Here is a 25,059-nt window from a genome sequence, read left to right on the forward strand (position 1 = left end):
GAGAAGGGAAGTTGTGTGGGAGAACTTGGGTCATTGAACACCAGACGTGCTGCAGCTTTCTGGACGAGCTCCAGAGGTCTGATGGCCGACGCCGGGGCTCCAGTAGTGAGTTGCAGTAGTCCAGGCGGGAGATGACCAGAGCCTGTAGAGCACCTGCACCGTCTCCTCAGTGAGGAAGGGGAGAATCCTCCTGATGTTGTAGAGGAGGAATCTGCAGGAGCCTGTGACCGATGCAATGTTTGCTGAGAACGACAGTTGGTCGTCCAGGGTCACACCCAGATTCCTCACAGTCCCAGTTGGCGTCACCACGGCATCATCAATGGTGATGGACAGGTCTCATCAATGGTGATGGACAGGTCTCATCAATGGTGATGGACAGGTCTCATCAATGGTGATGGACAGGTCTCATCAATGGTGATGGACAGGTCTCGGTGCGGGCAGCCCTTCCCGGGAGGAACAGTAGCTCGGTTTTGTCCAGGTTGAGCTTCAGGTGGTGTGTCGCCATCCACTTCGAGATGTCAGCCAAGCACGCAGCAATGCAGCCTCCACTTGGGTGTCACCGGGAGGAAATGACAAGACCAGCTGGGTGTCATCGGCATAACAATGGTAGGAGAAGTCATGCTACGTCTGGTGTACCACAGTACTACGTCTGGTGTACACAGTACTACGTCTGGTGTACACAGTACTACGTCTGGTGTACTACAGTACTACGTCTGGTGTACCACAGTACTACGTCTGGTGTACACAGTACTACGTCTGGTGTACTACAGTACTACGTCTGGTGTACTACAGTACTACGTCTGGTGTACCACAGTACTACGTCTGGTGTACACAGTACTACGTCTGGTGTACTACAGTACTACGTCTGGTGTACTACAGTACTACGTCTGGTGTACACAGTACTACGTCTGGTGTACAATAGCTGAACACAGTACTTATGGTCAGGCTGTGTTTGGGGTCCGCCTGTGTGGAGGGGTCCGCCTGTGTGGAGGGGTCCGCCTGTGTGGAGGGGTCCGTCCTGTGTGGAGGGGTCCGCCTGTGTGGAGGGGCCCACCTGTGTGTGGAGGGGCCCACCTGTGTGGAGGGGTCCGCCACAGACTCACCTGGAGTCACCTGACAGGAAGAAGGTTTTGTGCTGCTGTAGATTCACTTCTTCACTTCCTGTCTCATCAGAAAACCACCAAAGAAGAAGAACAGAAGATGAAGAACAAAGTCAGCAGCACTCAAGGTAACACCTGGTCCACCTGGGTGAAACCCTGCTCTCTGATTGGCTCTCTGCTCAGTCTCACCTCTTGATCAAGAACCGGCGGATCATCCTCAAGGACCAGGACTTCACTGAGGCTCCACCAGTCCCTGAGGATGATCCCGAGGAGCTCGATGGGGTCCTTGAAGAGCAGCGCTAGTTAGCTGTTAGCTACACCTAACTGTGTGTGTGTGTGTGTGTGTGTGTGTGTGTGTGTGTGTGTGTGTGTGTGTGTGTGTGTGTGTGTGTGTGTGTGTGTGTGTGTGTGTGTGTGTGTGTGTGTGTGTGTAGTGAGTGTAAAGAGGCGGTCCTGGTCCTGGCAGCAGTACCTGAACGAACAGAAAACTGAAGCTGTTCCTCTGTCACTGTTTACACAGGTAACACACACACACACACACACACACACACACACACACACAGACACACAGACACACACACAGACAGACAGAGACACACACACACACACACACACACACACACACAGACACACACACACACACACACACACACACAGACACACACACAGACAGACAGACACACACACACACACAGACACACACACACACACACACACACACACACACACAGACACACACACACACACACACACACACACACACACAGACACACACACAGACAGACAGAGACACACACACACACACACACAGACACACACACACACACACACACAGAGACACACACACACACACACACACACAGACAGACACACACACACAGACAGACAGACAGACAGACAGACTGTCTCTTTGAGGTTCTGTAGATCATTGATGACCAACACATGATCAATTAATCAATCATGCTATCCATACTACCTCTACTGACCAGTTACTACTGGCTATGACCTGTCTCTCTCTCTGACCTGTCTATCTCTATGACCTGTCTCTCTCTATGACCTGTCTCTCTCTATGACCTGTCTCTCTCTCTCTGACCTGTCTCTCTCTCTATGACTTGTCTCTCTCTCTGACCTGTCTCTCTCTCTCTGACCTGTCTGTCAGTCCCAGTCTGTTCCCAGTAGGAGGACTGGTTTTAAGGTTGGGATGAAGCTGGAGGGCATCGACCCGCTGCACCCGTCTATGTTCTGTGTGCTGACCGTCGCCGAGGTAACACACACACACACACACACACACACACACACACACACACACACACACACACACACACACACACACACACACACACACCTGTCTGCTGACGGTCAGGTGAGTGTCCTGTCTCTCTCTCTCAGGTGATTGGCTGTCGGGTCCGCCTCCATATTGACGGGTACTCTGAGTGCTATGACTTCTGGGTAAACTCTGACTCAGCAAACATCAGACATGCAGGCTGGTGTAAAGAAAACAACCACAAGCTCCACCCACCCAAAGGTGAGTCCAGGTAGCCCCGCCCCCTCACAGAGGACCACCTGACACAGGTGACACCACTCAACCTGTCTGTCTCTCTCCTAACAGGCCACAGTGAGACAGATTTTGATTGGCAGCACTACCTTCAGTCCACAGGCTCTCATGCTGCTCCTCCAACCCTGTTCACCCGTCGCACTGCAGTCAGTACAAACCTGTCTGTCTGTCCACCTGTCTGTCTGCAGTCAGTACAAACCTGTCTGTCTGTCCACCTGTCTGTCTGCAGTCAGTACAAACCTGTCTGTCTGTCCACCTGTCTGTCTGCAGTCAGTACAAACCTGTCTGTCTGTCCACCTGTCTGTCTGCAGTCAGTACAAACCTGTCTGTCTGTCCACCTGTCTGTCTGCAGTCAGTACAAACCTGTCTGTCTGTCCACCTGTCTGTCTGCAGTCAGTACAAACCTGTCTGTCTGTCCACCTGTCTGTCTGCAGTCAGTACAAAGCTGTCTGTCTGTTCACCTGTCTGTCTGCAGTCAGTACAAACCTGTCTGTCTGTCCACCTGTCTGTCTGCAGTCAGTACAAACCTGTCTGTCTGTCCACCTGTCTGTCTGCAGTCAGTACAAACCTGTCTGTCTGTCCACCTGTCTGTCTGCAGTCAGTACAAACCTGTCTGTCTGTTCACCTGTCTGTCTGCAGTCAGTACAAAGCTGTCTGTCTGTTCACCTGCTGTGAGCTTTATCTCACCACCCGTCTCTCTCTCTGCCTGTCTGTCTCTCAGAGCTGTGTCTTCAGTGTGGGGATGAAGCTGGAGGCCGTGGACAGAAAGAACCCCGGACTCGTCTGCGTCGCCTCAGTCTCTGATGTCATCGATGACCACTTCCTGGTTCACTTTGACAACTGGGACGACACGTATGACTACTGGTGAGACAGACAGGTCAGAGACAGACAGACAGGTCAGAGACAGACAGACAGGTCAGAGGCAGACAGACAGGTCAGAGACAGACAGACAGACAGACAGGTCAGAGACAGACAGGTCAGAGGCAGACAGACAGGTCAGAGACAGACAGACAGGTCAGAGACAGACAGACAGACAGACAGACAGGTCAGAGGCAGACAGACAGGTCAGAGACAGACAGACAGGTCAGAGGCAGACAGACAGGTCAGAGACAGACAGACAGGTCAGAGGCAGACAGGTCAGACAGACAGGTCAGAGACAGACAGACAGGTCAGAGGCAGTAGTAGTTTGGTAGTACTGAACCGTTCAGACTGAAGGTTCTGATCAATACCTATTGATTACTCTCTCTGTTGTTTGATCAGGTGTGACAGCAGCAGTCCATCCATCCATCCTGTGGACTGGTGTGAAGAGCAGGGACGACCTCTGACTGCTCCTCAGGGTACACACAGTACACACAGTACACAGTACACAGTACACACAGTACACAGTACACACAGTACACACAGTACACAGTACACAGTACACACAGTACACAGTACACACAGTACACACAGTACACAGTACACACAGTACACACACAGTACACAGTACACACAGTACACAGTACACACAGTACACAGTACACACAGTACACAGTACACAGTACACACAGTACACAGTACACACAGTACACAGTACACACAGTACACAGTACACAGTACACACAGTACACAGTACACACAGTACACAGTACACACAGTACACACAGTACACAGTACACACAGTACACAGTACACAGTACACACAGTACACACAGTACACAGTACACACAGTACACAGTACACACAGTACACAGTACACACAGTACACAGTACACACAGTACACACAGTACACAGTACACACAGTACACAGTACACACAGTACACACAGTACACAGTACACACAGTACACAGTACACAGTACACACAGTACACACAGTACACACAGTACACAGTACACAGTACACACAGTACACACAGTACACAGTACACACAGTACACACAGTACACACAGTATACACAGTACACACAGTACACAGTACACAGTACACAGTACACACAGTACACAGTACACACAGTACACACAGTACACAGTACACAGTACACACAGCACACACAGTACACAGTACACACAGTACACACAGTATACACAGTACACACAGTACACAGTACACACAGTACACAGTACACACCGTACACAGTACACAGTACTCAGTACACACAGTACACAGTACACACAGTACACAGTACACACAATACACACAGTACACACAGTACACAGTACACAGTACACAGTACACAGTACACAGTACACACAGTACACACAGTACTCAGTACTCAGTACACAGTACACACTCAGTACACACTCAGTACTTCAGATTTTGGTAATCAGAACTTCTGTTTTTTCAGGACACCCCAACCCAGAGAACTTCCTGTGGGAGGAATACCTTCAGCAAACTGGTTCTACAGCAGCTCCCAGTTCAGCTTTCACACTGGTGAGGAAACAAGGAGGTAGAGAAGGAAACAGGGATGTAGAGAAGGGAACAAGGAGGTGAAGAAGGAAAAGAGGAGGTAGAGAAGGGAGCAAGGAGGTGAAGAAGGAAAAGAGGAGGCAGAGAAGGGAACAAGGAGGTGAAGAAGGAAAAGAGGAGGCAGAGAAGGGAAGAAGGAGGTGAAGAAGGAAAAGAGGAGGTAGAGAAGGGAGCAAGGAGGTGAAGAAGGAAAAGAGGAGGCAGAGAAGGGAACAAGGAGGTGAAGAAGGAAAAGAGGAGGTAGAGAAGGGAGCAAGGAGGTGAAGAAGGAAAAGAGGAGGCAGAGAAGGGAACAAGGAGGTGAAGAAGGAAAAGAGGAGGTAGAGAAGGGAACAAGGAGGTGAAGAAGGAAAAGAGGAGGCAGAGAAGGGAACAAGGAGGTGAAGAAGGAAAAGAGGAGGCAGAGAAGGGAACAAGGAGGTGAAGAAGGAAAAGAGGAGGTAGAGAAGGGAACAAGGAGGTGAAGAAGGAAAAGAGGAGGCAGAGAAGGGAACAAGGAGGTGAAGAAGGAAAGGGGGTGTTAAAAAAGGAAACGAGGAGGTGAAGAAGCTCTCACTCAGTGCTGCATGTGATGATTGACAGGTGTCTTTTTGTCCAATCAGAGAGCTCCACACGGTTTCCAGGTGAACCAGAAGCTGGAGGCGGTCGACAGGAGGAACCCCATGTTGATCCGCGTCGCCACGGTAACGGATACAGAAGACTACAGGGTGAAGGTACGGCGGACCCGTCTGTCTGCCTGTCTGTGTACCTGTGTGATGTCATGAAGTGTGTGATGATGTCACCAGGTGTGTTCACCTGCAGGTCCACTATGACGGCTGGTCGCAGCAGTTTGACGTCTGGAGTGACAGCGACCACTGTGACCTCCATCCTGTGGGCTGGTGCCAACGCACCGGACACCCACTGGAACCCCCCCCAGGTCAGACAGACAGGTCACAGAGAGACGGGTCAGAGGGAGAGACGGGTCAGAGAGAGAGACGGGTCAGAGGGAGAGACGGGTTAGAGAGAGACGGGTCAGAGAGAGAGACGGGTTAGAGAGAGAGACGGGTGAGAGAGAGACGGGTCAGAGAGAGAGACGGGTTAGAGAGAGACGGGTTAGAAAGAGACGGGTTAGAGAGAGAGACGGGTTAGAAAGAGACGGGTCAGAGAGAGAGACAGGTTAGAGAGAGAGAGACGGGTCAGAGAGAGAGACGGGTTAGAGAGAGAGAGACGGGTCAGAGAGAGACGGGTTAGAGAGAGACAGGTTAGAGAGAGACGGGTTAGAGAGAGAGACGGGTTAGAGAGAGACGGGTTAGAGAGAGACAGGTTAGAGAGAGACGGGTTAGAGAGAGACGGGTCAGAGAGAGAGACAGGTTAGAGAGAGACGGGTTAGAGAGAGAGATGGGTCAGAGAGAGAGACGGGTTAGAAAGAGACGGGTTAGAGAGAGAGACGGGTTAGAAAGAGACGGGTTAGAGAGAGAGACGGGTTAGAGAGAGACGGGTTAGAGAGAGAGATGGGTCAGAGAGAGAGACGGGTTAGAAAGAGACGGGTTAGAGAGAGACGGGTCAGAGAGAGAGACATGGTTTTAATATTCTAACAGTGTTTCTGTTCCCGCTGTGTGTGAGACAGGTTCCTCCCCCCTGTCTCCCTCTCAGGGTGTCTGTCCCACTCCAGGCTGCAGAGGAGTCGGACACATTAAAGGAGCCAAATACACCGGACATCACAGGTACACCTGCTGAGTCATGGTTCTGTCTGATGAGGCATGTTTCTTTCTGGCTGAGTCATGTTTCTTTCTGATGAGTCATGTTTCTTTCAGATGAGTCATGTTTTCTTTCTGGCTGAGTCATGTTTTCTTTCTGGCTGAGTCATGTTTCTTTCTGGCTGAGTCATGTTTCTTTCTGATGAGTCATGTTTTCTTTCTGGCTGAGTCATGTTTCTTTCTGATGAGTCATGTTTCTTTCTGCTGAGTCATGTTTTCTTTCTGGCTGAGTCATGTTTTCTTTCTGGCTGAGTCATGTTTTCTTTCTGGCTGAGTCATGTTTCTTTCTGGCTGAGTCATGTTTCTTTCTGCTGAGTCATGTTTGTGTCGCCCTTCGCCCAGTGCCTTCGGGTGTCCGTACTCGGACATTAATATGCGTAAGGAGGTGGTGCTTCCTGATAGGCTGGGAGGAGAGCGAGTCATCACCCTCGTACCTGTCACCACATATCACCACGGCAACCAGTCAGACAGGTAACCACAGTAACCGTTATCATTTACACATTTCTCTGAGCTGAGCTGAGCGTCGTGTTGACTCTGGCGGCCCCTGTGGACTAAAGCGGTACTGCCTCTGAGCACCAGAGACCTTTAGAAAACCTCTCATTTTACGTAGGTGGTTAAAGTAGCCAGGGTGTCATATGACACGCAGCAGGTAACCATGACGACGACCTCTCCCTCTGCTCCGGTAGAGGGAGAGGTCGTCGTCATGGTTACCTGCTGCAGCTTTGACTTGTCCGTTAATAAAGAAGACACAACCTGAAGCTGTCTGTCCTTCTTCAGTGTCCAGGTGAAGACGGAGCCCACAGACCAGACGCTGCTGCTTCCTCTGGGGAAGAGAAGAAGACTGACAGACAGGTGAGACTGACAGACAGGTGAGACGGACAGACAGGTGAGACGGACAGACAGGTGAGACTGACAGACAGGTGAGACTGACAGACAGGTGAGACGGACAGACAGGTGAGACTGACAGACAGGTGAGAGGTGAGACTGACAGACAGGTGAGACGGACAGACAGGTGAGAGGTGAGACGGACAGACAGGTGAGAGGTGAGACTGACAGACAGGTGAGACGGACAGACAGGTGAGAGGTGAGACGGACAGACAGGTGAGAGGTGAGACTGACAGACAGGTGAGACGGACAGACAGGTGAGACTGACGGACAGGTGAGACTGACAGACAGGAGTTACCTCCACAGTTACAGCTAATATACGTTTGTCATGTTGCACTATATACATATATATATATATATATATATATATATATATATATATATATATATATATATATATATATATATATATATATATATATATATATATATATGTATATATATATATATATATATATATATATATATATATATATATATATATATATATATATATATATATATATATATATATATATATATATACATATATATATATATATATATATGTATATATGTATGTGTGAGGGAAATAATTATTTGATCCCTTGCCGATTTTGTAAGTTTGTCCACTGACAAAGAAATGAACGATCTATAATTGTTATGGTAGGTTTATTTTAACAGTGAGAGACAGAATATCAAAAAAATAATCCAGAAAATCACATTATATAAAAGTTATAAATTGATTTGCATTTGATTGAGTGAAACAAGTATTTGAGCCCCTACCAACCAGCAAGAATTCTGGCTCCCACAGACCGGTTAGATTAGTCCTCTCACTTTAAGAAAGTACTCTGAATCTCAATTCATTACCTGTATAAAAGACACCTGTCCACAGAATCAATCAATCAGATTCCAACCTCTCCACCATGGGCAAGACCAAAGAGCTGTCTAAGGACGTCGGGGCAAAGACTGTAGACCTGCACAAGGCTGGAATGGGCTACAAGACCATCGGAAAGCAGCTCGGTGAGAAGGAGACAACTGTTGGTGTGATTATTCGGAAATGGAAGAAACACAAAATGACCATCAATCGCCCTCGGTCTGGGGCTCCACGCAAGATCTGGCCTCGTGGGGTATCGATGATCATGAGAAAGGTTCGGGATCAGCCCAGAACTACACGGGAGGAACTTGTTAATGATCTCAAGACAGCTGGGACCACAGTCACCAAGAAACCCATTGGTAACACACTACGCCGTCATGGATTCAAATCCTGCAGCGCCCGCAAGGTCCCCCTGCTCAGGAAGGCACATGTACAGGCCCGTCTGAAGTCTGCCAATGAACACCTGAATGATTCAGAGAAGGCTTGGGAGAAGGTAATGTGGTCAGATGAGACCAAAATCGAGCTATTTGGCATCAACTCAACTCGCCGTGTTTGGAGGAAGAGAAATGCTGATTATAACCCCAAGAACACCATCCCCACCGTCAAGCATGGAGGTGGAAACATTATGCTTTGGGGGTGTTCCTCTGCTAAGGGGACAGGACGACTTCACCGCATCGAGGGGAGGATGGACGGGGCCATGTACCGTTATATCTACGGCGACAACCTCCTTCCCTCAGCCAGGACACTGAACGTGGGTCGTGGATGGGTCTTCCAGCACGACAATGACCCAAAACATACGGCCAAGGCAACAAAGGAGTGGCTCAAGAAGAAGCACATTAAGGTCATGGAGTGGCCTAGCCAGTCTCCGGACCTTAATCCCATAGGAAATCTGTGGAGGGAGCTGAAGCTTAGAGTTGCCAAGCGACAGCCTCGAAACCTTCAGGATTTGGAGAAGATCTGCAGAGAGGAGTGGACCAAAATCCCTCCTGAGATGAGCGCAAACCTGGTGACCAACTACAAGAAGCGTCTGACCTCTGAGCTTGCCAACAACGGTTCTCCACCAAGTACTGAGTCATGTTTTGTTAGGGGATCAAATACTACCATAACTATTATAGATCGTTCATTTCTTTGTCAGTGGGCAAACTTACAAAATCGGTAAGATAAGATAAGATAAGATAAGATAAGATAAGATAATCCTTTATTAGTCCCGCAGCGGGGAAATTTGCAGGCTTACAGCAGCATAGAGTAAAGTGCACACAAGAGACATAGTAAAGAAGACAAGATAAAAATAAAAATGAAAATAAAAAATAAAAATAAAATAAAAAACAAGTATTATAAATAAGCAATAAAAACAGTAGAAAAACACAATAACTGAAATATAATATTTACAGACAGAAAAAAAAACTATATAGGGATCAAATAATCAAATAATTATTTCCCCCACTGTATATATGTATATATGTATGTGTGTATATATGTATGTGTATATATATATATATATGTATATATATATATATATACACACATATATATGTATGTATATATATATGTGTGTATATATACATATATACACACATATATATATACACATATATATATGTGTATATATATATATATATATATATATATATATATATATATATATAGATGAATAAATCTTTCACCACTAACAGCAGCAGGAAACTGATCACTTGGTCATCAATGATCAGGTATTTATTGATCATCTGATCAATAAGAAGACATGTTTCGTGTTTCCTTTATGTGATGATGTCTTCTTTATATTTATAAACAATAAAACTACCTCTTTATTTGATACGACTTCCTCTCCTCCACTGGCTCCGCCCCCAGACTGTCCCAACCAACCAAATTCCTCCGTGTGAAACAGGAAGAGGAGGAGCTTCACATCGGCGCCCTGGGTCCAGGTACAGTAGACGGAGGCTGTTTGAGTCCTCCACATGCTTCCTCTCCTGTCTCCTTCAGCAAAGGAAACGCCAAACCTTGCTTTACCAAAGGAAGGAAGATAATGCCGACCCATAATGCATTGGGGCAGCACCATTCAAACAAACAATACTTTTAATTTACAGGTTTAACAATTAGTTTCACACATTCATAAACTGATGGGATTCATGTTGATGAATATGAATATTAATAGACAGTGAGAAACATTTTGATTCACTTTATATGTTTTATGTACTTTGAACATGTAACAAATAAGTAAAAAAACAAAAACATGAAATAAATTGAACAGTAAATAAACAAACTGTCAGTAAGCAAATTCTCGATAACAAGAAGCTCTCCTTCCTCATGATGTTTCCCATCGAGGGCAAGGACAAGTGGTTAGGAAAGGAGGTTAGGAGGTAGGCAGGGACAGATAGGAGTCTAACCCAGACCAGATATAAATCAGCAGCTTCATGATGTGTTCAGGTGTCCATGTAAACGTGAGCTCAGCGGCCTCATGATGTGTTCAGGTGTCCATGTAAACGTGAGCTCAGCGGCCTCATGATGTGTTCAGGTGTCCATGTAAACGTGAGCTCAGCGGCCTCATGTTGTGTTCAGGTGTCCATGTAAACGTGAGCTCAGCGGCCTCATGTTGTGTTCAGGTGTCCATGTAAACGTGAGCTCAGCGGCCTCATGATGTGTTCAGGTGTCCATGTAAACGTGAGCTCAGCGGCCTCATGTTGTGTTCAGGTGTCCATGTAAACGTGAGCTCAGCGGCCTCATGATGTGTTCAGGTGTCCATGTAAACGTGAGCTCAGCGGCCTCATGATGTGTTCAGGTGTCCATGTAAACGTGAGCTCAGCGGCCTCATGATGTGTTCAGGTGTCCATGTTCGTGCTCCCTCTCTCTGCTCATTGTGTTTCCATGGAGACAGCAGGCCGATAAAGTGGCTGTTTCCATGGAGACGGCTCACCATGGTAATTGCAGTGTCGGTTGTGAAGGACTGCAGGCTTTCGGCTCCTCCTGTGTGTGGTCACATGATGCCTGTCTCACTGCTGAGTGGGGTGAGACAGGTCTCCAGATTCTTCACGTTTTAATGAGCGCTTGTGAAATCTGGTCCAGACCGGATAGTGTTCGTTGAGGGACTGGTCTCTGGTCTGAACCAGGACCAGGACCACGACAACAAGGTGCTAACGGTTAGCATTCTGTTCATGATCTAGCCTTCTGCTAACGGTTAGCATTCTGTTCATGGTCTAGCATTCTGCTAACGGTTAGCATTCTGCTAACGTCTGGAGTCCAACAGTTCAAACATGAAATCAGTCAGAATGAAGGAGACGTCATGTGGTTGTTGAGGTGTTGTTTCAGAGACTGGTTTCTCTGACCTGTCTGTCTCTCTGGCCTGTCTCTCTCTCTGGCCTGTCTGTCTCTCCAGCAGCAGATTCTAGTCTGCAGGCCGCCCTCCACCAGTCTGTCTTCCTGTCGGCCATGTCGGCGCAGCCCGGCCGTGACCTGTCTCTCTGCTGGGAGCAACACCGCAAACTGCTGCCGGGCGTCTGCGGAGTCCACGCCGAGAGCGTCCAACACTGGAGCGTCCAGCAGGTCAACCACCTGTCTGTCTCTCTGACCTGTCTGCCTCTCTTTAACCTGTCTGCCTCTCTGACCTGTCTGCCTCTCTTTAACCTGTCTGCCTCTCTGACCTGTCTTCCTCTCTTTAACCTGTCTGTCTCTCTGACCTGTCTTCCTCTCTTTAACCTGTCTGCCTCTCTTTAACCTGTCTGTCTCTCTGACCTGTCTTCCTCTCTTTAACCTGTCTGCCTCTCTCTGACCTGTCTTCCTCTCTCTGACCTGTCTTCCTCTCTTTAACCTGTCTTCCTCTCTTTAACCTGTCTGCCTCTCTCTAACCTGTCTTCCTCTCTTTAACCTGTCTGCCTCTCTCTAACCTGTCTTCCTCTCTTTAACCTGTCTGCCTCTCTCTAACCTGTCTGCCTCTCTCTAACCTGTCTGCCTCTCTCTAACCTGTCTTCCTCTCTCTAACCTGTCTTCCTCTCTCTGACCTGTCTTCCTCTCTCTAACCTGTCTTCCTCTCTCTGACCTGTCTTCCTCTCTCTAACCTGTCTTCCTCTCTCTGACCTGTCTGTCTCTCTGCAGGTCTCAGACTTCATTGAGTCTCTTCCTGGTTGTGAAGATCAGGCCCAACGGTTCAGAGACGAGGTGAGACGACCAATCAGCTGCTCTACATTTATCTCACCACATTCAATCTGCTGTGATCTCATTGGCTCCTGCTTCTGTCCGTCTAGCACATTGATGGGCGGGCCTTCCTTCTGCTCTCCCAACGGGACATCGTCAGGATCATGTCAATCAAACTTGGCCCCGCCCTCAAAATATACAACTCCATCCTGATGTTCAAGCACGTTGAGGACAGGAACCAATCACATGCTGAGGACAGGAACCAATCACACGCTGAGGACAGGAACCAATCACACACTGAGGACAGGAGCCAATCACACGCTGAGGACAGGAACCAATCACACGCTGAGGACAGGAGCCAATCACACGCTGAGGACAGGAGCCAATCATGAGGACAGGAACCAATCACATGCTGAGGACAGGAACCAATCACACGCTGAGGACAGGAACCAATCACACGCTGAGGACAGGAACCAATCACACGCTGAGGACAGGAGCCAATCACACGCTGAGGACAGGAACCAATCACACGCTGAGGACAGGAACCAATCACACGCTGAGGACAGGAGCCAATCACACGCTGAGGACAGGAACCAATCACACGCTGAGGACAGGAACCAATCACACGCTGAGGACAGGAGCCAATCACACGCCGAGGACAGGAGCCAATCACACGCCGAGGACAGGAGCCAATCACACGCCGAGGACAGGAGCCAATCACACGCCGAGGACAGGAACCAATCACAGGCCGAACCAACAGGAACCAATCACCAATCCGAGGACAGGAACCAATCACAGGCCGAGGACAGGAACCAATCACAGGCCGAGGACAGGAACCAATCACAGGCCGAGGACAGGAACCAATCACAGGCCGGGAACAGGAACCAATCACAGGCCGGGAACAGGAACCAATCACAGGCCGGGAACAGGAACCAATCACACGCCGGGAACAGGAACCAATCACAGGCCGGGAACAGGAACCAATCACAGGCCGGGAACAGGAACCAATCACACGCCGGGAACAGGAACCAATCACAGGCCGAGGACACCGCTGTTCATTTTCCATCCAATCATCAATCAGATTTGAATTTCTGACGACTCACCTTTAACCTCAGGTCGTTTGAATTTAGAGTTTGAATTTAATCACGTGAAGCACATGAGCTTATTTTCTTGCTCCGCCTCTTTAGAGGGGGCGGGGCTAAAGGCAGCTGAGTTCAGACGGGACAGGTGCTTCTGAGACGGACTCAGTGACGATAAAATAATTTCGAACACAAAGTCTTAGTTTAATTTTTATTGAATTTATCCACAAACAGACCTTCAATCTTGAACACATGACTGCTGCCGGCTGATTGGCTGAGACCTTAAAAAACACTAAAACACAGGGAATTGATATCTAATCAATCTTTGAGGATTTCTTATCAATAATTCAGTGAGATGATGTTTCTGTGTTTGAGAAAATCTATTTTTGTTAACAACTTCATATTTACAAGAGAGCAGAATGAGGTAAACAAAAAACAAACAAAATGTTAATTCATTAAAAAGCCATTCACTAAAGAAAAGCTCATTTCTTATAACTTAATTATTCATAAAAGATGATATGTTTTTTATTATAATAAGATATTAAGATAAACCAGAAGACATCTGGTCATCAGAAGCTCTTCTGCTCGTATTTTTATGAATTTAAGGGCTCATGAATAAACGCCTCACAGGTAATGCTCGATGACATCACGCCGTGGCTCCGCCCCCGCTGTATTGACACTTTAAAGACGGAAACGTGTGACGTCGTTCTCACCTGGAGAACTCTCAGGATTTAACTTTCAGACTTTGATGCAGGTTCCTCACTTCCTGTCAGCTGATCCTGACCAATAGAAGCGACAACATTCCAAAGTCCCGCCTCCTCTGCTGTGATTGGTCAGTTTGTGAAGGGAGTCATGTTTATGGACACTTTGACGACGTCAGCTTTATATTTATAAGTGTAGTCTGGAGTACTATGAAGAGTATCTATTGTATCTCTAGAGATTTCTATTTTAAAGTTTATAAATATACATATATATATATATATATATTTGTATTTCACCCTGACTCCTCCTCCTCGGCGATGTCACTGTGATGTCACAGACAGTGGAGGAGCTGACTCAACGCTCTGCTGCACACGCTCAGTCTGATGTTTCATGTTTGTTTCTGCTGTTTCTGTCCGTTTGATGAGATTAATAAAGTTTCTCTTGAACCAGATGTTTTTTCTCCCGTCACCTGAACTCTCAGAGCTCCTCAGGGGAGGCTACCTGCTCTGTCTCTGTCCTGGTCTCTGTCCTGGTCCACAGAGGTTAAGGTGATTTCTCTGTTGCCCAGGTGTCGAGGCTGAGGTCTTCCTCCAGGTGACGGTCAGCAGCTCTGGTGTTGAGGACCGAGACCCTAAGCCGCAGAGACCCTGATCCATAGAGACCCTGATCCATAGAGACCCTGATCTGTAGAGACCCTGATCTGTAGAGACCCTGATCCCTTTAATCTTATACTCTTCCTCCATTTCTTCTCTTGGACTTTGTGGTCCTGGTCCACATCCAGGATTTGTCCTGTCCTCCCTGACTGCCTCCTCCCCACAACCCCCTGCCCTCCTGGTCCTGGTCTCTGTACGGAGTCTCTGTACGGAGTCTCATCAGGGACAAACGACTGCACACAAACAAATTATTCAGATGCTGCAGAGCTGCTCTGCCTCCGTCTCCTAGCAACAGCAGCATCCCAGAATGAGAGACGGAGAGGAGGACAGATCAACCAAACAGAGAGACAGACAGTGAGACAGGCAGAGAGAGAGACAGACAGACAGTGAGACAGGCAGAGAGACAGACAGAGAGAGAGACGGGTTGACCTTCCTCACATCCATAATCTGTTAATCCTGTTTTCTACATGAATCCTTCGTTCATTAAATGTTGAACGTCTGTGATCAACGACCGATCACAACCATGAAAAATACTTATATTAATTATTATTAATAAATAATAATAACAATTATTATTATTAATAATAATAACTATTATTATTAATTTTATTTCATTTTATTATCAGTTTGTGGAAGTTCAGTTAATATGTGAGATAACTTCAGAGAAAACTTGACTATAGAGACAGACAGGTGGAGAGACAGACAGGTTGTGAAGTGTCAGTGGGAGGAACCCGTCTCTCTCTGGAGGAGGAAATTCTTTTACACTCAACATCACTGCAGAGAGAGAGAGAGGGAGGAGAACAGAGAGAGAGGGAGGAGAACAGGGGGAGACGAGAGGAGGACTCATTTGAAGACGAGGAGCAGCAGGAGGACGATGAAGATGAAGAGGAAAGAGGAGAAACATGAAGCTCCAACGGTGAGACGAGATTCTGATTGATTCTGTTCTATCGATCAATATGCTGCAGTATCATGATGATGATGATGATACACATGATGATGATGATGATGATACACATGATGATGATGATGATGATGATGGTACTGATGATGATGATACACATGTATTGATCAGCGTTTGTCCTGTCTGCTCTCTTCATGTTGTTATTGATCAGTGTAGGAGATGGAGGAAGATCAGATAAGTCCTGTGGAGGAGCTGCAATGCATGTTGGGAGATGTAGTCTTGTTTGAGTTGTTTTGAGTCTTTGGGAGACTTAGACTCTACCCGTCTCTCTCTCCCTCTCCCCGTCTCTCTCCCTCTACCTGTCTCTCTCCCTCTACCCGTCTCTCTCCCTCTCTCCCTCTACCCGTCTCTCTCCCTCTACCCTCTCCCTCTCCCTCTACCCGTCTCTCTCCCTCTCTCTCTCCCTCTACCCGTCTCTCCCTCTACCCGTCTCTCTCTCCTCTACCCGTCTCTCTCCCTCTCTCTCCCTCTACCCCTCTCCCTCTACCCGTCTCTCTCCCTCTACCTACCCGTCTCTCTCCCTCTACCCGTCTCTCTCCCTCTACCTGTCTCTCTCCCTCTACCCGTCTCTCCCTCTACCCTCTACCTCTCCCTCTACCTGTCTCTCTCCCTCTACCCGTCTCTCTCCCTCTACCTCTCCCTCTACCCGTCTCTCTCCCTCTACCCGTCTCTCTCCCTCTACCCGTCTCTCTCCCTCTACCCGTCTCTCCCTCTACCCATCTCCCCCTCTACCCGTCTCTCTCCCTCTACCCGTCTCTCTCCCTCTACCCGTCTGTCTCCTACAGGAAGTCGGTGACTGAGTCCAGGTGAGGTGGCAGTGGGCGGGGCTTAGCCTGCTCAGCCACTGTCTGATTGGTGGGTGGTGATGATTGCGACTGGCGGCCTCCTGCGGATCAACGCCCGGCGACAGGACTCCCTGAGGTCCAAACCACACAAAGCACACACACACAAGAGGAAGAACAAGAAGAAGAGGTAACACACACACACACACACACACACACACACACACACACACACACACACACACACACACACACACACAGCAGTGATGTCACCGGCCTGTACACAACGATGTCACTTCCTGCCCCTTCAGGAGGAACGAGGTGGTGGTGGTGAAGGGGAAGTTGAAGCTGCTGTCGGTCTCGGGTCTGGTGGCGGCGTTGGGCGTGCTGGTCCTGCTGGTGGGCGTGGTCATGGCGGCTCTGGGCTACTGGCCTCGAGACGGACTCTTCTTCAGCGCTCAGCCTCAGGAGGCCACGGCCATGGCCTCTGTGTCCTCCAGCAGACCCACACCTGCTGAGGCTCAGGTGAGTTCCACTAGAGTGCATGAGGCTACATCCTAACACACATCCTTCTCTACGTTTACATTTAAAACACACATCCTTCTCTACGTTTACATTTAAAACACACATCCTTCTCTACGTTTACATTTAAAACACACATCCTTCTCTACGTTTACATTTAAAACACACATCCTTCTCTACGTTTACATTTAAAACACACATCCTTCTCAGCCCTGATTACTGATCGACGACCAGGTTAATTAAACATAAATAACTAATAATAATTCTACTAACGACATGAGGAGGAATCAGCTGTTATTGAGCGATCAATGAGCGGTGGTCCAGCGGCGTTATCAAACCTACGGGCCGACGTCTGAAGTCACAGTTTGAGTCTTTACTTTTCAAATCAATGGTAACTTAGTTCTGAACAACTATTGTGACGTTCACAAATAAACTGTAAAGGAACAAAAACATAAATCATCTCCAGAACAACAGAGACTTCAGCCTCCAGCAGAGCGAGTGAGAACAGACAACAAGAAAGCCGAGGAGACCTGTGATGATCACATTTCTGTTGCTGCTTCCAGGGAGGAGAGGAGGCGAAGGGACACCAAGGAGACGAAGGAGACAGAGGGGGGGCAGATGAAGGAGGAGGAGGAGGAGGAGATGATGACGGTTTCAACCGGACAGAAACCATAAACGTGACGAGCGGACAGCTTCCACGAGGCTTTCTGGAGGATTTCCTGGACAGGTAAACAAAGTCTTCTGTCACTAAAGATTTAAAACACATGTAGTGGAGTAAAAAGTAGTTTTACAAGGAAATACTACAAGGTGAAGTACCACTACCTCAATATTGTACTTCTAGTCTGTTGTTCTGCTGTTAAAATGATCATCTGCTCTCTGATTGGCCGTATTAAATGTGTCTGCAGGTATCTGTACTCTGATAGGCTGAAGGTCTTCGGTCCTCTCATCATGGGCATCGGGATCTTCCTCTTCATCTGTGCGAACGCCGTCCTGCACGAGAACCGGGACAAGAAGACCAAAGTGATCAACCTGCGGGACATTTACTCCACCGTCATCGACCTCCACAGCCTCCGCAAACCCAACGCCTCCTCCGCCCGCCGCTCCTCCGCCAATCCCCTCAACGGCCTCATTAACTACGTCCAATCAAAGAGCCTGGAGGCCAAACCCCGGGCGTACCCCGCCTCACTGCTGAACCGGAGGGGGGGGGGAGGAGGAGAGGGAGGAGGAGGAGGGCCGGTGTCTAGGCAACCGTTGCCCAGCAGCAGCGGAGGAGGAGGAGCAGGAGGAGGAAGAGGAGGAGGAGGAGCAGGAGGAGGAGCAGGAGGAGGTGGACGGGTCAGTGATGGAGAAGGAGGAGACACAGTGTTCAGTATCTACCAGGAGCAGCTGGACGCTCCTCCACCCTCCTCCGCCTCCCACAGACTCTCCCTCCCCCCAGCTTCAGCCCCCCCACCTCTCCACCTGCTGGACCTCCCCGCAGAAGGAGGCGCTCAGCTCCTTCACCTTACCCCTGCGCCGCCCCCGGCCCTCCGCCCCCCCGCAGGAGGCACTCAGCCCGGGCGGGGGTGGGCGTGGGCTGGGCCACAGGAGGGGAGGAGGATAGGGGGAGGGAGGGGGGAGGCCACAGACAGCAGGAGGAGGAGGAGGTGTCTGCATGTCCACCTCCTCCGCTGAGCTCCTCCACTCCCCCCCCCTCCAGACCCTTCCAGGGTTCATCAGCGGCGTCCTGCAGCTCCTCCAGTCTCCACAGGGAGGCACCAGGAGGCTCCCAGGCTCTGCTCCTCCTCTCCTCCTCCTCCCTCACCCCCTCATACCTGTCACTGTCCTCCCTGTCTCACCTCCTCTCCTCCTCTTCCTCCACTCCGGCCCCCCCCTGCAGGAGGCGGAGCCTGCCGACGGCCGGCGGTGCGACAGGTTACAGTAAACTGACGCACGGGGAGGACGAATCGTTTGAGTGGACTGAGATGACGTCATCGCACCGTATGACATCACAGAGGTCGGAGGAAGTGACATCACACAGGAAGTACTCCAACAGGGAGAAGCTGAGGATGATCTCACAGGTGGACTCTGGCTTGATGCCGAAGGAGGAGGGAGGACCAATCAGGAGCTGACTCTGTGATTGACAGCACAAGCCATCAATGACATCAGCATGACATCATGGATCAGCATGACATCAGGACGTGTTGATGTGGTTCTGGGGTTAGAGGTCGTAGCAATAAGGAGTCTTCCAGAAGAACGAATGAAGCACTGCCTGCTTATCATCAGACACCAGGGAATGTTTTTATACGCAACCACTGTATATATGTGTGTACTATAAGTCATACTTTATGCATTAATGAGGACACCTGGAGGACGGAGGACGCCACTGACGGGGGGCGTTCACTTCCACAGAGAAACGTTTGGGACTGTTTTTAAATCGCTCGTCACAGAAAGAGACGAAGAATGTTTAGACGTTTGAGTGAAAGATTTGAATCATAAATCTTTCATTTATTCCTCTGAACCTTTAACCTTTAACCCGTTAACGCCCACCGTTTGTTTAACCCTTCATTCAAACAGGAAGTCTCTCTGAGATCACCAGATCGTTTTCACAGTTTAAGGCTTTTGGACAGAAAGCTGACACATACAATCAGATATTAGCTTCACGTTAAGAACAAAGGGGCTTTTTTGGGAGTCTACATCTTTGAAAGAGAAGAGCATCATCTGCATAAAGTATAACATTAGCAGCAGCAGAGACAATGTTTATGTTTATGTATCTGGTGCATAAAAACAGAGTGGGTTTTAAAGGGTTAAATGAGAAGATGAAACTGTGACCCTGAACGTTTCACATCGTTAATCACTTTAATATTAATACTCAAACGAACATCTCCATCAGCATGACACTGTTCACAGTAAATCTAATCTGATCTGAGGCGCTGACAGTTTGACTGATTTCAGAGTGAAAGTTGTAGCTTCACGACGTCTTCCACTGAAAACTGAACCCGCTTCAGCGTCCAATCAGCTGCTGACTTTCCCCTGAAGTTCTAGCAGTTGGTAAGTTTTCACGCTCTGCTTCCTCTGAGTTCATCTGATAAGTTTGAGAAACATTTCCATCAATAAAGGAAAATACAGCACACTGAGTTTGGCTTTGTTGTCAAATATTTGTCTTATGGTCAATTCAAGTCTGGTCCAGTATTCTCTGGTCATGTGGTCTACATTTGGTCCAAAATTCCCCAATGTCGTAGTCCTGGTCTAACCTGATATTCTCCCATATAATAGTCCTGGTTTGGTCTGGTATTATCTGATGTTTTAGTCCACGTTAGATCCAATAATTCCAGTGTCAGTGTCCTGGCATTCTTTGGTTTGATTCGGTATTTTAGTCTATGTTTTTTCCATTATTTCTCGGTGTCATAGTCCTGTTTAGGTTCAGTATTCACTGGTTTAGTAGTCCTGGTCTGGTTAAGTTTTCCTGGTATTTTAGTTCCTTTGATGGAATATTTTAACGTTATAGTCCCAATTTAGTGGTCCAGTATTTTCTGGTGTTTTAGTCCACGTTTGATCCATTTTTTTATTAACACTTTATTTTTGTTGCTTTTTCCATCATAGATAGATCACATACATACAAAAGGGCTCCGGATTGCTCTGTTCCTTCAAAAGCATTATAAGTCTTGAGTTATATTCAGGGTTTTTTATCCCGTCTTATCGTTGAGATGTACATTGTCCATTTCTCCCAGTTCTCAGTTCCATATCATATATTTCCTTCACAATTAACAGCCAACCATCTTGTGATGGTGGTTCTTCCTTGTGCCATCTCTTTGTGAAAACCTTCTTACAAGCTGCTAACAAGATTTTCAGCAGATACCTGTCTTCTCTTAGCACAATATCTCCGGTCATACTACCAAAGTAAAGCAGCATACATGACTTAGGTATTTCATATCCCAGAATTTTGACAGTAACCATATGGACATTTCCCCAAAACTGTACAATTTTAGGACATAACCAAAATACATGAGAATGATCTACATTTACTGCCCCACATTTCCTCCAACATGGTTGAGCAATAGAGATATTTGCTCTTGATTTGGGGGGGGGGATAAAGAATCTAATGACATTCTTCCAACAATGTTCTCTCCAAGTTCGCGAGGATGTTGAGGACTGTTGTGTCCTCCAAATATAGAGCCATTCATCTGTTGTAATATTCACATCAAGTTCTTTTTCCCATTTCAGTTTTACATAAGATGTTGTATTTCCTAAACTGTCCATCAAATGTTGATATAAGGTGGATATGATTCTGTATTTCTTCGAGTTGTAAACTCCAATTACGGTTCTGATTATTCCATTTTTATCCAAGTTAATATTGTGCTTTATTTCTCTGTCAAAGAAGTCCCTTAATTGCATATATCTGAAGTGGTCTTGATTATTTAGTGAATACTTGTCTTTAAGCTCCTGAAAACTCACAACATTCCCATCTTTAATAACATATTGCTGTTATTCCATACGGTATCCACTGTTTGAACCTCAGATCAAGTGTACCCGGGATAAAATGCCTGTCGTAGGCTATCCATCGAAGAAGCCTGAGCTCCTCTTCTAATCTGTATTTTCGTACCAGTTCAAAGCACATCTCCAGCGTAATCGGGTGATAGCATCCATCTGTTCAAGTAACTCTTTTGCTATATTTCTGTCCCCAATAAGGCTTTGAATTTCCCTTCCTTCTACATATCGTTCTAGGTTTTTCCATTTCGCCTCATCATTTTTGGTACACCAGTAAATCACTGGTCTAACTTGTGCTGCATGGAAATATTCCCCCTTTATGTTTTCCAATCTGTAATGTTTCATATTTGACTCTCGGCCTTTGGCCATTCCATATAAACCTTGATATAGTTTTATCCCAGGCTCTAAATTGTTTCTCAGGTATCTCGATTGGTAGTGACTGAAAGAAATAAAGGAGTCTTGGAAGGATGTCTATTCGTGAACTGAGATCCAGTGGAAGAACAGCCCACCTCTCCATATCACTCCTAATGTCCTGATCCACTTTGATATAATACGCTCTATATAGATTATCAATACCTTTTGTTATTTTAATCCCGAGATATGTCATAGTTTTGGAATTCCAATTTAATTTTGTACTTTAGTTTTTATTGAGTTTTTAGCACATCTCAACTACACATAGTAAGATCAACTTGCAGATGTTAATTCAGTGCAGATAAAACAAACATACAGTAATGTACAAACAATTATAACAAAAACAAACAAAAACGGAGCCTGTGGGAAAACGTGTTTGTAGATAAAAAGATGAAATACATACCTATGTAAAGATTAAGCGCAGCTCAAGTAGCTGCCTTACACTTGAATGCAAACAGACTGAGCCAGTGTCCTTAAAGTTCGTCTAAGTAAAGTATCCACTTCTGCCATCTCTTAGCATACAAATCTAACCTCAAACGTATCACACAAGTCAGTCGTTCCATTGTCCTTATTTCCTGAATGACATCAAACCATTGTTGCTGTTTAGGTGAATCAGGTTTATACCAGCTTCTAGTTATGGTTTTCCTTGCTGCTGTAAGGAGTACCTTTACCAAGTATCTGTCCCTCTGTAGAGTAACCAGTGAAATGTGACCAAAGTACAAGACAGTGCATGACAAAGGAATCTTATATCCAAGCACAGTAATTAAGATTAAATGTACATCTTTCCAAAATGGCTTCAGTTTTTCACAACTCCAAAAAATATGCGTGTGGTGTGCTTCTAAGCAGCCACACTGTCTCCAACATGGTTGGGGTGTTGAAGATGCTTTACTGGATTTTAGGTGTAATAAAAAACCGCACCAAATTTTTCCAGTTGAAAACCCTCAATTGATGTGAACTTGTGGAAGTATGTTGAGTTTCACACATATCGTACCATACATCTGATGAAATGTCTACATTTAATTCTTTTTCCCACCTTAATTTTAGATACAATGTTGAGTTGCCCTTACATTCCATAATACTGTCATAAAACATGGAGATTACTTTTACACTTTTACTATTTGGTTTATATGCATTGATCATATTCTTTATAACTGGGTTTATTTCGTGAGAAATTTCCATCTTCATTTCTTTATTATAATAATCTCTAAATTGTATATACCTAAATAAGTCCCGATTATGAAGAGAAAATGTTTCTTTTAGTTTTTGGAAAGTCTGTAATTCTTTGTTTTTTTCCATCAGTGTACACACTGCCTTAATACCTTTTACTCCCCATTGCTTAAATATGGCATCATTTTCTCCTGGTTTAAATTGAGTGTCAAAGGCTAACCATCTAAGTGCTTTCTGGTCTTTCCTTAGTTTGAATTGCCTTACAAAATCAAACCAAAACTCCAGTGAGCCAGAGGTTATTGAATCTATTTGACTTTTGACTAATAGGGGGATTTCTTTTTCTCCTAAAACCGACTGGATCTGATAACCCTCAACATATGTCTCAATTTCCTTCCATCTAGCAAAATAGTTATCATTACACCACAGAAAAAGGGGACGGAACTGAGCTGCATAAAAGTAATCTTTGAGATTTGGGAGTGCCATTCCTCCTTTATGCTTGGCTAACTGCAGTGTTGTGTATCTTATTCTAGGCTTCTTTCCATCCCAGATAAACCTAGAAATAAGTCTATCCCAGGTAAAGAATTGGTGTTTAGGAATCCCTACTGGCAAAGCTTGAAACAGGTATAGCAATCTAGGCAACATGTTCATCTTGATTACATTTATCTTACTGCCAAAATCCAATGGATAGGTGGACCATCGTTCAATATCCTTTTTAATATTTAATAGTTTGCCTCGTATAATCTGTTCAAATTTTTTGTAATGATTACCCCTAAATATTTTATTTCTTCCATATCCCATTTTAAATCATGCCTATGTTTTATTTCTTCTGAAGGCTTGTAATTAAATGACAAAAGTTGTGTCTTTGTAATATTTAGTTTGTAACCAGCATAATAATTAAATTCTTCGAGGATGTCCATCAATATGGGGAACGACTTCTCAGGATCCACTAAATGGACCAAAATATCGTCCGCGAATAAACTAATTAAATGATCTCTATGTCCAATTGTGATGCCATGTAGTTGTTCATGTTGACGGATTGTCTGGGCCAGGGGTTCAATATAAAAAGCAAATAATGTGGGGCTGAGACAACAACCTTGTCTAGTTCCTCTTTGTAATATAAATGATGGAGATAATGACCCATTAATTTTAATTTTTGCTGTTGGTTGTTGATAAAGTGTTCTTATTAAATCAACAGATTGCTCATTGAAGCCAAATCGATCTAAAGTTTGATACAGGAATTGCCAATTGACCCGATCAAAAGCCTTTTCGGCGTCGAGGCTTAGCACTACTGCCTTTTTATTTTCCCTTTCTATTCTATCTATCAAATGTAGAGTCCTTCTAATATTGTCATGCGTTTGTCGGCTTTTTACAAATCCTGTTTGGTCCTCGTCTATTAATTCTGGGAGAATATTCTCAAGTCTTTTTGCGATAATGGCTGTGTACATTTTATAATCTACATTGAGAATTGAAATAGGCCTATAATTACTACTATATTCCCTATCTTTGCCCTCCTTTGGGAGTACTGTAATGACTGCCTCATTCCATGATGGCGGAAGTTTACATTCTCTTTTAATCCAATTAAATGTTTTTAGCAGGAGTGGAGCTAGTTC

The 25,059-nt window shown here is 46.3% G+C and overlaps 1 protein-coding gene and 1 pseudogene across 1 annotated transcript in view; both read left to right on the forward strand.

The window, feature by feature from the left end:
* The window catches only part of LOC129111063 (lethal(3)malignant brain tumor-like protein 4), a 16,782-nt gene extending 3,685 nt beyond the window's left edge, over positions 1-13,097 (forward strand). Inside the window, exons 2-18 of the mRNA XM_054623358.1 lie at positions 1,174-1,228; positions 1,535-1,620; positions 2,260-2,364; positions 2,490-2,625; positions 2,710-2,801; positions 3,377-3,519; positions 3,916-3,992; positions 4,982-5,067; positions 5,706-5,816; positions 5,905-6,019; positions 6,710-6,806; positions 7,182-7,310; positions 7,617-7,691; positions 10,429-10,502; positions 11,951-12,117; positions 12,667-12,729; positions 12,816-13,097. Of these exons, the coding sequence (XP_054479333.1) occupies positions 1,201-1,228; positions 1,535-1,620; positions 2,260-2,364; positions 2,490-2,625; positions 2,710-2,801; positions 3,377-3,519; positions 3,916-3,992; positions 4,982-5,067; positions 5,706-5,816; positions 5,905-6,019; positions 6,710-6,806; positions 7,182-7,310; positions 7,617-7,691; positions 10,429-10,502; positions 11,951-12,117; positions 12,667-12,729; positions 12,816-13,097 (1,866 nt within the window). The 5' untranslated portion in view covers positions 1,174-1,200. The remainder of the gene's footprint in view (positions 1-1,173; positions 1,229-1,534; positions 1,621-2,259; positions 2,365-2,489; positions 2,626-2,709; positions 2,802-3,376; positions 3,520-3,915; positions 3,993-4,981; positions 5,068-5,705; positions 5,817-5,904; positions 6,020-6,709; positions 6,807-7,181; positions 7,311-7,616; positions 7,692-10,428; positions 10,503-11,950; positions 12,118-12,666; positions 12,730-12,815) is intronic.
* Positions 13,098-16,857: 3,760 nt separating this feature from the next.
* LOC129110986 (transmembrane protein 200C-like) lies at positions 16,858-20,507 on the forward strand (annotated as a pseudogene).
* Positions 20,508-25,059: the final 4,552 nt, after the last annotated feature.

This window comes from Anoplopoma fimbria, chromosome 21 (assembly GCF_027596085.1).
Source record: "Anoplopoma fimbria isolate UVic2021 breed Golden Eagle Sablefish chromosome 21, Afim_UVic_2022, whole genome shotgun sequence".
NCBI classification, from domain to species: domain Eukaryota; kingdom Metazoa; phylum Chordata; class Actinopteri; order Perciformes; family Anoplopomatidae; genus Anoplopoma; species Anoplopoma fimbria.